Below are 14979 nucleotides of genomic sequence, written 5' to 3' on the forward strand. Positions count from 1 at the left end.
ACTGGCCCAAGGTCTCCGCTTTGAGTAGCAAGGTTTTGGAGCAGGGGTCCTCAAACATGAGTGTGCATCTGAACCAAGGGGTGGGGGGGTGGATCCCATGCCTAGAGTTTCTGATTTTAGGAGGTCTGGACTGGGACCCTAGAAACTGCATTTCTGTTTTGTAGGTGATCCTGATGCTGCAGGTCTGGAAACCATGCTTCAAAAACCACTGCTGTAGAATATATATACATATACTTTTTTTCTCAGCATCATAAAGGAGGGGGGAGCACTAAAAAACAGGCCAGCCTTCTCCACTGTTTACAAAATCAAATGCAAACCCTTCATCCAAATGCCTCCATAATCTAACCCCATCATTTCCAGTTACTTTTGTTTAGGCCATAAAAATCAAACCACTAATGCCCTAAACACACCCAAGATTCCGAACTTCATGCCCTCTGCTGTTTCCTCACTCTGGTTGAGATGTCATTTCCTTCTACCTCCTCATGCCCAGATCTTACCCGTCCGTCAAGGCCTTCAAAGGCCATTTCCTGCACAAAGCTTCCCTTCCTTGGGGCTCCACAGGACTTTCTGTTCCTCCCTGATGACACTTACCAATCTCTGCCTGGCAGAGTGACTCTGCCGGTGGGTGGTGTATCTCCGCCAGCAGACTGGGAGTTAATGGTGAGCAGGGCAGTCCCTTCCTTGACTATCTTTGTCTGCCCCCTGACCTCAGCAAATCCCCAGTAGACAGCCGCCACTCAGGGCAGACTGAAAGAATGAATGAACGAAGGGATGGATCCTCCCGAAGCAGGGCAGAACTGTCCTGTAAATGGAAATTCGAACGCACGCCCAGCCTTGATGACCAACAGTAACAGGTGTTTTCCATCTCTGATGTCTGTGATTCATTCTGCACAACTGCCTGCACACCCAGGCGTCAGCACACGGCGGCTCCTGGAATACAGCGCCCTACACGCTGAAGTGCCCACTGTGTTCTGGGCGCCTGGGCAGCCACACGCGGAGACACACCTCAGCGACAACCTGCATCCACAAAAAAAGAGGCCCTGCCACCTTAAAAATATTAACGCCTCACTGCAAAGAACACTCACACGCGCGCGCGCGCGCACACACACACACACACACACACACAGACCCCCTCCCCCGTGTGTCTCTTTCAGACTAGGCGCGTCTCCGAGGGCTGGATTGAATGGGAAAGAACGGGCCGGTCTTTGTCATTAATCCTCCCCTCCTTCAGGCGAGCCAAGCTTCTTCCGGGTCAGCGACAATCACCGCCAACCCCAGCAGGCCCTCGGTCCCCCACACCGCTAGCCCCGGAGCGCGCGACGGCCAGGTCGCCAACGCCCGCAGGTTGAGGGAGGGGAGGAGGGCGAGGAGGAGGGCGGGCGGCGCGGGAGTGGGGGAGGGAGGGAGGGAGGGAGGAGGGAAGGAGGGGAAGGCAATCCGAGGAGGAGGAGGAGAGAGCAGCCTCCCGCAGCTGGCGAGGAGAATGGGAGTGCGGGACGACAGACCGCCGCGGGGTGTCACGGCCGCGGCCAAGCTTGCCAGGAGTGGGGCCGGCGCCCGCCGCTTTTAAACCCGGGAGGGCGCGGCGGCGGCGGCGGGCGGATCGCGGCGCGCGCTGGGCGCCGGGTGGCGACCGAATGGAGAGGAAGGGTTCGGCGGCCGGGGCCAAGGGGAACCCGAGCCCGCCGGCAGCCGGCGAGGCTCAACGGCCGCAGCCGCCGCTGTGCGTCCCGGGCGGCGGCGGAGGGACCCCGGCGCGGGGCCAGGGTGGCACGGCTGCGGAGCCAGCCGAGTTCATCCGGCGAGCGCACGAGTTCAAGAGCCAAGGGGCGCAGTGCTACAAGGATAAGAAATTCCGCGAAGCCATCGGCAAATACCACAGGGCGTTGCTGGAGCTGAAGGGGCTGCTGCCGGCCTCCGGGGAACGGGAGCGGGACTCGCGCGCGGCCTCCCCGGCCGGGGCCCCCAACCCCGGGAGCCTCTCGGAGGAGCAGAGCAAGACGGTGGAAGCCATCGAGATCGACTGCTACAACAGCCTGGCAGGTGAGCCGCGCCGCGCCCCCGACCCCTCCTCCCCCTGCCCTCCCGATCTCCCGCCGGGCGCCGGTCCCCATTCCCCAGCCCCGGGCCTCCGGGTCGCAGCCGACCGCCGCGGCGCGCCGCGACGCACACGCCCCCGCTGGGACCGTGCGGCTCTGGGAAGGAGAACCTGGGAGGGGGGCGCTTTGGAAAAAGTGTGACTTTTAGGATTATACCTTCCGAAACTCGTTGTCATCCCGCATTCCTCCCCCGCATCCTCGTAAATCTCGCCTATAAATAACTGGACAGAGAGATGCGGACCCAGCCGGCCTGGCGACAACTGCTGCTCCTACTACTGCTCACCAGTGGCCCTGGGTCCAAATGCGGGCAGCGGCACCCAGGGTGGGCCACCCGCGCCCACCGCGTGCCCAGTGGCCGCTTGCCTCAGGGATCGTTGGCACCAGAGCTCGCCCTCGCCTTCCGCGCAGCTGACCGCATCCCTCTGAGTCAAGTCCTTCCCCAAGTTCCTTTGGCCCCAGTAGCAAAGGGCAGTTTGCTACGATGCCTTCAGCATCTCAAGCAAAATGGATTCCAAAATGCACTTTCTTCTCTCTGAGCTCTGCTGGGGCCCCGGTTGCCAGGTGAAGAGAGCGATCTCAAAGGAAAGCTAGTCTAAGGTTGGGCTTGAGCTGTGCTGCATTCTCGCTCTCCTCCCTGCCTCGTGCCGTGTAGCACTGATTCTCACACCAGCTAGCTGCTACGCTTGAGGAAAACGGAGCCCTTTTATTGGGATGAGAAGGTGAGGTATACATTCCCGAGCACACTTTGGGGATTAAGGTCAAAGTCGGGCGTTTTAAAAATTAACTTTGGCACAGAAAATTTTAAAGTCTCTAAAACCGGAGGAGTCTGGGTCACTCCAGGGCCTTCATGTGAGAAAGTGGAAGATGTTGGCAGAGGCAATGGCCTTATATTTGAAAAACACTCTCTCTCCTCTTCTCCCACCCCACTTGGTGGGATCTGGGCATGATCCAGTTCCTCTGACCAGATAAGGGCCATCACTCCTAATCCTTAACCCTTGAAGTTGCCTAAACTAGCTCTGGACAGTTGTAGCAGAGTCAAGTTGGGAGAATGGGTGTGGTTGGGGACGGTGGATTTGTCTGGGGCCCAGACAGTTGGGGGATGAAAAAAAATGTATGGATAATTCTGCTCTGTTCCTAAGTGCCAGTCAGCTCTGTGCTCTTTGAGATCTCTAGTGCCAGCCTACCTCTGCCTTCCCATAACGCCATGTCCAGTGTCATCTTTAATCAGGCAAAGCCCAGACACTTTGTAGATTGTTAAGTAGTTTACAAACTTAAAGGATTAATGATAATAGTAGTAGTAGCAATTGTGGAAATGGTGGTGCTGATAGCAGTACTAGTAATAACGGCAGCAGATAAAGTAGTAGGAATACAGCATAGATGGACTATTTCAATCCATCACAAGGTACACCATGATTCCCTTTATTTCCCGTAAGTCTCTGGCATATTCATTACTGCCTGATGAATATAAAGGGCAGAGTGGCCATGGGTGGAGGAGGGGGCACTCTGGATCACTAATGCAGTGATTTCAGAGTGGTAATTGAGTCTTAAATTTAGCGTTTTCCATGGGCATTCTAGGGTTGCCCCTCACCCTATGCTTTTGGCTGCCAGCCGATGGCTAGCACCGCCTACTTTCTACCCCAGAAGTGGTTACATTTCCAAGGTGAAACCAAAGCTGTGTCCTTGGTCAGGCCAGCCCACTCAGGGCAGGGCTAAGATCTGGACGGTTCCTCCACTTCCATACCCACCCCTCCACACACTTTGGAAAACTTTGGTGGTGAGAGAATGGAAAGTAGCAATGGCAGATTTCCCCCTCTGCTGCCTTCTCGGGTGCTTACCACTTATGAATATTAATAATTTATGGATTACAAAAGTAATGCTTACCTATAAAATGTGTTTTCTTTTAGAAAATACAAAATTACCTTTAATCCCACCAACCTAAAGAAATCCATTGTGATATATTTCCTTCCTGTATTTTTTTCTATAGCTAAACATAAACTATTTACAAAGCTAAGGACCTCCTGTATCCTGTTTTTATTCCCACTTGCCATTGTGTCAGAGCATTTTTACATTTCACTAAAATATTTTTGTGAAGATTATTTTAAATGGCAACCTAAAATTTTTTTTTTTTTTTTTTTTTAATTTATGGCTGTGTTGGGTCTTCGTTTCTGTGCGAGGGCCCTCTCCAGCTGTGGCAAGTGGGGGCCACTCTTCACCGCGGTGCGCAGGCCCCTCACCATCGTGGCCTCTCTCCCTGCGGAGCACAGGCTCCAGACGCGCAGGCCCAGCAACTGTGGCCCACGGGCCCAGCCGCTCCGCGGCATGCGGGATCCTCCCAGACCAGGGCTCGAACCCGTGTCCCCCGCACCGGCAGGCAGACTCCCAACCGCTGCGCCACCAGGGAAGCCCCTAAAATTTTTAAATGTGTGTTTACAATGAGCATTTGATGGAAAGAGAAAGAAAGATGATCACTGTTACTGCTGTTAGAACCAGAACAGTGCAGCGTGGTCCATAAGATAATCTTCCCCCCCCCCCCGTGCCTGATTAAAGGGAGGAGACAGCAACTGCAAGTTTGTTCCAGCAAAAAGGCAACTGGCCCTTCCACTGGGGCTGCAGTGCGGGCTGAGCAACCCAGTGGGCTTCAGGAGAGAGCAGTCTGAAGGTGTTGGTTCTCTCAAGGATCTGTCCTTCCACACAGCTGTGCATAGAGGGAGAGGTTTGGGGTTTAGAAGCAACATGAACTAGCCCAGAAACACCTGGAGGATTAGGCTGTGTTGCTAAGGGCATCTCAGCACCAAACGAAAGACTATTATGAGGCTTCGGGAGGAAACATAGGTTCAGTGGACCCTTGCACTCTGCATGGAAGGCTCCAAGAGAACAGCAAGGGGGCAGTTAGAATCTGCTAAGAGATGTTAACCTAAAAATCCATTTGGATGACTTGAGGTGACCACTTGAAGGGGGTGCAGGCAATGTGCGAAGTGCCTGTGGCTGTGGTCTGTTCTGGCTTGGAGTTCCTTCTGATTTGTAGGGATCTGGCCAGGGGTGCAAGACCCCCAGATTTGATTTTGCATGTCTTATTCTCTAAGAAATTCAAGGCAGGAAATGAGAAGCATCTTCTTCCTTCGGAATTTCTAATGACTTTGATACAATGATTAGAAAAGATATCCTGCCTGGGCAGATGTAGACATGTGATTCTTACCAAGGCTGCAAAAGAAGCATGTACTGGCCTGTCGATCAACTCCCACTGACCTTGAACAAGACACAGGACTCCCCTGGGGCCTTGGAATGTTCTGTGCAAAACCTCTTGAAGGACAGAACCTTTTGCTTTACAGCTGTTCCTGTGGGGCTGTAGTGGCCCCAGCTGGGTTTGATCAAAAGGTTGCAATGCATGACTCTGTTGGTATTTTCAAATGATGTTCAGGACTCAAATGCCCACAGTGGAGATGGGTGCTGACAGGCCATGGCATTGGATCTGAAGGCTAGATGAGAGTCAGCTTATGGCATACCCTGTGACTTTGTATAAGTCCCTACCACATCATTTTACCTCCATTTTCCCATCCATTTAGAGCTATGTTTGGGCGGGGTTTTTTTTGTTTTGTTTTGTTTTTTACCAAAGGGGCAGATAATATCCATTGGTGCCAACTGAAAGTCCCAGGACAGGGGAGTGACAAGGCCTAAAGAAGTCACGCAAGAAAAAGGCCTGGATGGGAGCCAGCTTTATCAGTGCTCGTGGACGTGTCTTGAAGCCATGGGACCGGGGCCAGCTACATAATTTGTGAGGCCCAGGGCAAAATGAAAATGTGGGGCTCCTTGTTCAAAAAAGCAGGAGAAAGTTGTCATTAGAAGTTTTAAAAGATAAAGTTTTTTCCCTTTCTTTCATGGTTTCTCTCTCGACTGGAAATGGTGTTTTTATCTGCTATTTAATGTCATTTCAAGAAAATTACAATTTTAAATTATTGGCATGAATCTACTATTCATCTTTATAGTGTGCAATGCCAGTTTTAAGTGGAAATATAAGAACACTTAACTGGTATATGAAATCATGTAAGTTATACAATTCACGTTTCGTAGCTTGTACATGCATATGTAGTTTATTCTTACTGGAACCATGGAAATGCTGACAAAACGAACTCAACTGCTTTTATTTCACTTTTTATATGCATACTTTATAGGTGCACTTTCTACCAGTCTTGGCTTTCTGATGAGTAAGGAAAGGAAAAGGAGCTATTGCATACTCCTACCCTAGTCTTTCCTCCTCTGTCATCATTTTCAGCATAAGTGGTTGGCTAGTACAGGGCACTTAAGCAAGAAAGGATGTGATGGGGTTTTAGGTTATTTTTGTTTCTTAGAACACTATTGCTCTCTTTCTGCATTTGAAGCAATTTCTGGGTTGAATGGAAAGCCTGGCCTCTTTGGGCTGTCAGCGTGTGTGCTTGCTTACTTATTGACCTGACCCTCTTACTTATGCTTGTTGAACTCCCCTGCATTGTGGATCCACTGGAATTCTGTGCTCTTGGGGCATCGTGAATGCTATATACTACATGGGCCTGCAAAGAATAGTTGTACCTCTGTCTTCTGCTCAACTTCATTCTCCATTATCCAATCGGGCTTCACTTACAAAACACAGTTTCAAAGATAAAATAATTAAGAATTTCAAGAAGTCAACAGCAGAGCATTAAACCAAATACAAGGCCTTTCTGAGCATGGGCCTTATGTGACTGCATCCTTAAAGCCGCCCCTGCAATGAGACACCAGAAGATGACTGAGGATATACATCTAAGGTGGACAGAATTAGATACAGACCCTGAGGCAGATTCTAAGACAAAAGGTACCCCACAGAAATTGGTGTGGGAACCAAAGAACCAAGCAGGAAGATGGATAAATGACAAATGCAAGAACTCAGTGGGGAAAAAAAAAGAGGTCAAGAGCTAGAGACAAGCAGTAACCTGGTAGCCAGAAGATGAATTGTTGGGATAAGAACTGGCAAAGGAGGGGAAAGAAGAGGGGCTTCATGCTAAGAGGCTCAGCCAAGATACTGCCATCTGGATGGGAGAGTTTGACTGGCCAAGCCATTGTTAACCTGAGGCTGTTCCTCAGGCAGCCCCTTGGCCAATAAATCTTAAGCTTGAAAATGTGGCTTCAAAGATCATCTTCCAAGAAAGGATGTGAGAATTGAAACTTGTAGAATGCTTTCAAGGAGAGAATATTCTGAATGTAGACTTTGGGCTGAGTTTCTAAAGTGGATTCTGAAGTTCCTTAGTTTACCTGCAAAAGTAATGAGTTGGGTGGCTCATAGCCAGAAACTCTCTAAGATATCTTGAAGTAAGAGTCCCTACAGCCAAAAGGCATGGGAGTGCCCCATCCAAGGCGAGGGGACTTGGCTGCAGGATGGACAGGAAAGCCAAGATATGCAACAGCCAAAAGCTTCACAGAGCGTCACAGGTTGGGAGTGACCTTCTGATGGGACATTCTCTCCTGCCAGCTCTTCGCTTTCGTCACCAGGTTGTGCCTCCTCCAAAGAGCTAGGAGGAAAACCAAATGTTTCAACCAACCAGCCAACTAGCCATTTCCTAATTCCCAGATACTTGGCTTTGGGAAATCAGATGTCCATGCTGGGACCAGAGTTTCCCATTATCACCAACGCGATTAGCGTGGTCCATTCCTAATTACATAGCAGCAAGCACAGCTCCAGCACGGACAGTGGTACCAGACATTTAAAAAGCCAAAGATAGGGGAATTCCCTGGCAGTCCAGTGGTTAGGACTGGACTCGGTGCTGTCACTGCCGGAGCCCTGGGTTCGATCCCTGGTCAGGGGACTAAGATTCCGCAAGCCACGTGGTGCAGCAAAAACAAACAAACTTTTTTAAAAAAGCCAAAGATAATACTACAGAAGATTAAAAGAGTTTAGTCTTCCTCATGGTGTTCATAGGGCCTTGAAATGATCAAAAGCAGTGTAAAGCTCATTATCTTCCTTTTAAACATACATACACATTTTCATATCAGCAATGAAATGATGCCATGTCTGGTAGGACTCAAAACCAACAGTTCCCAAATATTTTTTAAAAAGAAGCATGATGTAGGAGCTATACTCAATATTTTGTAATAACCTATAAGGGAAAAGAATCTGAAAAAGTATGAGATATATATATATAATATATATATAAAACTGAATCACTTTGTTGTACACCTGAAACTAACACAACATTTGTAAATCAACTATACTTCAATTAAAGAAAAAGAAAGAAAAGGAAGCGGAATGTGTAGTGCCAAGGAGAGCTGAGTTGAACTAGAAGAATCCTGGGTTGAAATATATCCAAGTGGACCTTCTCTTCTCTTTCGGCCAAAAGGAGTTTAAAACAGCACTGAAATTACAGACAAGGTTCACAGAGAGGAAGCTTGTGGAGCAAAGGTTTCCCTTCCACAGTGTGTCTGTGTGAAAAGAACAAAAGTGCTAAGGAAGTGCTAACTAGCTAGCTCGAGAGTTATGGAAAACCAGAATTACGATTTCAGATTTGGTTATGACTCCATACCTTACAGAGGTGTGTGAATTTCCTTGTCAACATTACCACCTTGTTTTCAGCATGAGCTTAGGCACTTCCAAAAATAGGGATACTCACCACTACCTATAGTGACTTATTTAATAACCACCACCACAAAACAACAACTATAATAATAATAGCAGTAACAATAATGGTAGTAAAGACTACCATGATGAGCCCAGCTTCTGGCCCCCAGTAGATGTTCCATAAATGTGTTTGAAAGGAATGAAAATGCTTATCCCAGCATTTGTCTCATATTAAGGATCCAAGAAATTCAATCATTTCATTAATATTCATTGAGCAACTAATAGGTGCTAGACGCTCGGACTTGAGGGCTGGGAACACAGGAGTAAACATAAAGAACAAGGTCACTGCCTTTCATGAACTTACATATATACCTGTATAACTTTGTGAGAAAGAAAGCTCAAGCTGGAACAGTTAAGTCCCTTGCCCATGGTCACACAGTAGTATGTGGCAAACTGGGATTTCTCATCTGCCAGGTCTGTAATTCCAAAGCCTATAGTCCTAACCATTCACCCTACAACATCCATCTTTAGAAGTTTCTTCCTTAGGTACTAAAATTTGCCTCCTTGAAATTTCTGTCGATCCAGCCATATTCTATCTATCTTTTGAAGCAACAAAAAATACATCTCATCACTGTAACAAGGAAAAGCCTTGACATTTTTAGGGCAACTCGCTTGCCCATCCTCCAGTCTTGTCTTCTGTAAGTTATTCCTTTTACCGTGATTGTGCCTTGTGTGATTAAGATTCCCATTCCATGACCATCCTGGGTGGTTAAGGGGAAACCGTCCTGCTCTCTGTAACCAGGTTCTATGTCACTAGGAAGGTGACCTGAGAGGAATGAGAATCTGATGAGTCATAATTTCTAATGAGCCTAGAGGCTTACAGAAGCCCCACCCATACCTCCCCCTAGTTTTTATCCCCTTTGCTCCAGAGTGTGTGAATTCCAGTTAAGAGGTCTTGAGAAATTTAAGTGGATGTGCTAAGAGTAGGAATTCATTTCAGCCATTACTTTTCAGTAACCAGTTTGTGGATACAATGACGGGAAATGACCCATTAGAAGAATAACATCTGGACTTGTCCAGATGCATTACTCCAGACCTGGTCAGTTTTAATGTCATGAGAGTGATGATACCATCATTTAAAAATATGTTCTGGTTTAAGTGCTAAACGAGATTGGACACAGTATTATTCTGTGTGGCGTGGAACATTTTCTCTCCTAACATCCTGTAAAGTTGTATTTATTTTTCAGTTTGTGTTTTTATGACTGGCTGATAAGTTCTAACTTTGTGAGCCAAAACCTTATCTGCCAAGAAACAAAAACCACCCCTCCCCCAAACCCAGCAGTAAATAGACCAGTTGGCCCTGTGTCTAGTGGGACGGGAACTGAGGGAGACTCGTGTGACAGCTGGTGGCACATTCCCTACATATGTGAACTTAATCTGGTCTTGAGTTTCCTCACATATTAAATGGATATAATCATGCCAGCCTGACTCGCAAGATAAGGGTGAGAAGCAAGAAGATAACGTATGAATGTACTTTATAAACTACAAAGTATTAGAAGTGTAAATTATCCTTTTAAGTGGGCAGGGATATCTAGGAGAACAAAAAACAGAATAGAAATAAGAAGTGGGAACTGGGGTTTCCCTGGTGGTGCAGTGGTTAAGAATCCGCCTGCCAGTGCAGGGGACACGGGTTCGAGCCCTGGTCCGGGAAGATCCCACATGCCACAGAGCAACTAAGCCCGTGCGCCACAACTACTGAGTCTGCGCTCTAGAGCCCGCCAGCCACAGCTACTGAGCCCGCGTGCCGCAACTACTGAAGCCCGTGCGCCTAGAGCCCGTGCTCTGCAACAAGAGAAGCCACCGCAATGAGAAGCCCGCGCACCGCAACGAAGAGTAGCCCCCGCTCGCTGCAACTAGAGAAAGCCCGTGCACAGCAATGAAGACCCAACGCAGCCAAAAATAAATAAATTAAAAAAAAAAAAAGTGGGAACTGCCCAATGAAGGAAATTTCCACCTTTAGTTCTAACAGTTTTAAGACAAAAGGGATACTTGAGTAGTACCCACCAGGAAAACTCTCTTGATGCGTGGTTTCTGCATTAAATATCTATTGAGGCTGACTCTCCCATTTTGTTTCAAACGCACACAAAAAAACTGCTCCCCAAATGCACGTACTCCACCAGAAAAAGCACTTGCTAATACAGTAAAACAAAAGTGTTTCTGTTGAGCAGAATGCAAGGGATGTTCTTTCAATGTGTTCAGACGTCCCCATCAAGGGCACAGCGGAAGCGAGACTCGGTAAAGAGTGACGTGGGCAGCAAGTTCCGTCTCTAACTCACCAGCTGCCTTGGGTCAAGGAATTTTATCTTTTGGGCCGTAGTTTTCTGATGTCTAAAAACCGAGGGTTGGAGTCCAGGATCTCCAAGGTCCTTTCCAGCTCTGGAAAGAATAATTCTCCATTCTTTCTGAACTCGGTGGCCATTACCCAGAATGGGAGAGTTCCGTGTGGACTGATAGAGACCAGTCTCCAAAATCTGTTATTACGTGAAAAGGCAGAATGCAAAACAGTGTTTATTTACTTTGTGTTTAAAAAAAGAAAAAAGATATAAACTAGCATCAACATATACTCTAGTACAGTACTTGCTTTCAAGAAGATTATCTGATACCATGCAAGTGAAGCTGTTCACTTCACTTGAATAGGGACAGGGCAGAGAAATTGGGGAGAGACTTTCACTTTTTTTTTTTTTTTTTTTAAAGATTAAGACTTCATTGTTTTTAGAGCAGTTTAAGGTTTACAGCAAAATTGAGGGGAAGGGACAGAGATTTCTCATATACTCCCTGCACCCATGCATGCCTAGCCTCCCCCGTTATCAGCACTCCCCACCAGAGTGGTACATTTGTTACAGTTGGTGAATCTACACTGACACGTCATGATCACCAAAAGTCCACAGTTCACTTCGCGGTTCACTCTCGTGTTGTACATTCTATGGGTTTAGACAAACGTATAATGACATGTACCTATCACTGTGGTACCATACCGAGTGCTTTCACTGCCCTAAAAATCCTCTGTGCTCTGCCTCTTTATCTCTTACGCCCCACCCTTGGCAACCACTGATCTTTTTACTGTCTCCATAGTTTGCCTTTTCCAGAATGTCCTATAGTTGGAATTATACAGTGTGTAGCCTTTTCAGATTGGCTTCTTTCACTTAGTCATATGCATTTAAGGTTCCTCCATGTCCTTTTTTAACTTTTTATTCTAAATCTTTCTATAGCGCATGACTTTCCTAAGTATATGCATTATTACTTTTATTTTTTAAGAAAAACGATGACAGGATTATCTGTGTAGAAAGATTATGGGTAGCTTTGCTTTCTTCTTTTATATTCCCGAAGAAAACCTACCTTATACACATAATTTTTAATGCCGTTCTGGATATTATCTGTGCCTTGTCTAATCCTGTCAGACTGTGACACCAAAGATGTCAAGCAAACTTATCCCAAGCCCCAAACTTTCTCTTAGTATCGCATAATATGACTTATCCTTTCTGCAGTGCCCACCACCCCAGTGCACACATAGGGCTGGATCCTGGCAGCATGGTACCCCACAGTAGGGGGACGCCCCTTGGACTCAGTAGCACGTGAGTGACGGTTTGAATCTGCTGGTGAGGCAGGGAAGAAAGGTGGGTCAGAGCTTGTGACACAAACTGGTCCTGAGCATTAGTGATGTGCCACTGGTGTGGAGGAAGGGACCGTATGGATGGTCCATGTCCAAGATTCTTGTTGGCCCCTGAGTCCAGGAAATCCTGCCCATCGGTAGCTCAGACACAGCACCCAGAAGGAAGCTCACTCATCAGATCTTTATTGGATACTTGCCATGGCTGTTCACAGCCCAAATCTCAAATCCACTGTGTTCTCCTCAAAACATGGCATGTGGTTGTGGGAACAGGGTTCTAATCTAGACCCTGCTGCTAACTTGCTCCATGACTTTGGAAAAGTCACATCGCTCTAAGCCTCAGTTTCCTCATATGTAAACAATCGGTGTTGGGTCAGATGCCCTCCAAGTCCCCTTTCAGAAGGGTTGAACCGTCTAGGATTTTGAAGACCCTCTAGCTCCCCCTCCCCCCGCCTTCTAGCCTCTCTCTCTGGAAGCAACCAGATTTAGGAAGGAAACAGGAAACAAGCTCTCTTTTGTTCCAGTTTACTGATATGTGCTGACAAATAAGCATAAAGATCTCAACTAAAATTTCCAAGGTAACCTTGCAAATTTGAGGGTAAACCAAGTAAATGGCAGTCTCCCAGGACGATAGAGTCAGACGGAGGGTCTCAGAGAGAAACTAGAGTAGGGGTTGGAAGCCTCTATAAAATATTGCCTGGGCCCTGGAATCTAAATTGATGGCACCAGAGATTACCTACTGCTGCTAGACCTTCTCAGATTATTCCAAAATTCAGACTTTGATTCTAAGCAGGCAGTCATTCACCATAAGAAATCTGGCAAGACTAGCTGTATTAGGCCAGGAAGTTCTGATGGAAGGGAAAAAAAAAAAAAAAAAAGCTTTTAAGAAATGGACTGCCAGTGGCAGGGCCAAGAGTTTCAGGGAACAGTTGCTGGCTAAGCTATAGCATCTCAGAGAGTGGCCACCATTGACTCAAGACTGGAGACCCCTGAGGAGTCTGGGCCAGATCTGAGCATTTGACGGATGTGATTCTGGGCCTACTGCTCATGCTGAGTCAGAACTGAGCTCCTTTCCTGAATGGACCCGAACCTCAGGCTGTAGGTGCCACTGGGTCATTGGAACTTGTGTGGAATTTTCCCTGATACCTAGAGAGAGAGAGAAGGGCTGTGTTCCTGTGTGTGCCAGTGAAGATGGGAGGGAAGAAAGGGAGCACAGAGGAACAGAAAACCTGTAGGGCAAGGTGGCCTGATGGAAAAGATCTTTACTTAGCGTAAGAGGATCTGGGTTTGACTCCTGACTTCCCATCGACTCCTCCGTTAACCTTAGGATGGTCCTAATCTTGAAAAGCTTCTGTTTCCATTATAGCATGGGAGTAGTAGTATGCACCAAACAGGATTGTGATGGCGATTGAAATTAAAGGATACATGCACGCAAGCCTAGCACAGTGCCTGGCACGTAACAGATGCTTAATAGATGATGGCTATGTGTAAATCTAACTCCTACTCCGGTAGGTACTATGGCGGGAAAGTGTGCAAGAGGGGAGGAGAAAGGACTCAACAAAGGAGGCTATGGGGGAATATGGGAAGCAAGTGAGCAAAAGAGGGGTCACACCTTGCTCGCCTCCCCTGCACTGTAGCCACTTAAGAGCAAGTTTCAGCTCTTAAGTGCAGGGGAGGCAAGCAAGGTGTGAACCAACAGCCTTTGGTATGGATGTTTCCTACCTGGGCCCAGGGGGCTGGATGAACAAGTAACCCATCAGGCTTCCTCTGAAGGGCAACTGAGCTCCAGCAGAACCAAGGGCCTTTGGGCCCTGAGGTCTATGCCTGCTTCCAGCTTCTCCGAATATAAGGCGGTCCAGAAAACACTTAGAAACTGCTGGGTTGGGACTTCCCTGGTGGTGCAGTGGTTAAGAAACCTCCTGCCAATGTAGGGGACATGGGTTCGAGCCCTGCTCCAGGAAGATCCCACATGCCACGGAGCAACTAAGCCCGTGCGCCACAACTACTGAGCCCACGTGCCACAACTACTGAAGCCCACACGCCTAGAGCCCGAACTCCGCAACAAGAGAAGCCACCACCATGAGAAGCCCGCGCACTGCAATGAAGTGTAGCCCCCGCTCGCCGCAACTGGAGAAAGCCCGCGTGCAGCAACGAAGACCCAACACAGCCAAGAATAAATAAATAAATAAATAAATAAATAAATAAATGAGAAACTGCTGGGTTCTAGGCAGACATGTCTCTGGCCTGAGGTTGTGCAAGCAAATAAGTCTCAGTTAGACGGTGTCTGTTCTCTGCCACTTTCCATCCTCTGCCCCAGGATTCTCTGACCCGTTCTTTGAACTGAACTAGTAGGGAAAGAACTTCGGATTCTCTCACAAGTTAGACCAGTTCAGAGTCTGAGAGCAGAGAACAAGGATGTTCCAGGAAGAGAAGATGCATGCTGTGATCAGCTGGGTTCCCTGGGGAGCTTCACAAGCAAGAGAGTTGACTGGTGCACTGGGGAAAGAAGGCTATGGAGGAAGGCAAGGCCCCTGCAAGAGGGAGAAGCTGCTAAGCTGGCAGCCTCACGCCTGCTCTGCCTGTTCCCTTGTGTCTTATGCTGGCTCCAGTTTACTGAGCTGCCTTCCTCATGTCGGATGAGGAAAGCCCCT

General features: G+C 47.8%; 1 protein-coding gene across 1 annotated transcript in view; it reads left to right on the forward strand.

Moving 5' to 3' along the window:
• The first annotated feature begins 1450 nt into the window (after window positions 1–1450).
• Window positions 1451–14979, forward strand: part of TTC9 (tetratricopeptide repeat domain 9) — a 30625-nt gene continuing 17096 nt past the window's right edge. The window contains exon 1 of the mRNA XM_061182703.1: window positions 1451–2043. Coding sequence (XP_061038686.1) covers window positions 1638–2043 — 406 coding nt within the window. The 5' untranslated portion in view covers window positions 1451–1637. The remainder of the gene's footprint in view (window positions 2044–14979) is intronic.

This window comes from Eubalaena glacialis, chromosome 2 (assembly GCF_028564815.1).
Source record: "Eubalaena glacialis isolate mEubGla1 chromosome 2, mEubGla1.1.hap2.+ XY, whole genome shotgun sequence".
Classification (NCBI taxonomy): Eukaryota; Metazoa; Chordata; class Mammalia; order Artiodactyla; family Balaenidae; genus Eubalaena; species Eubalaena glacialis.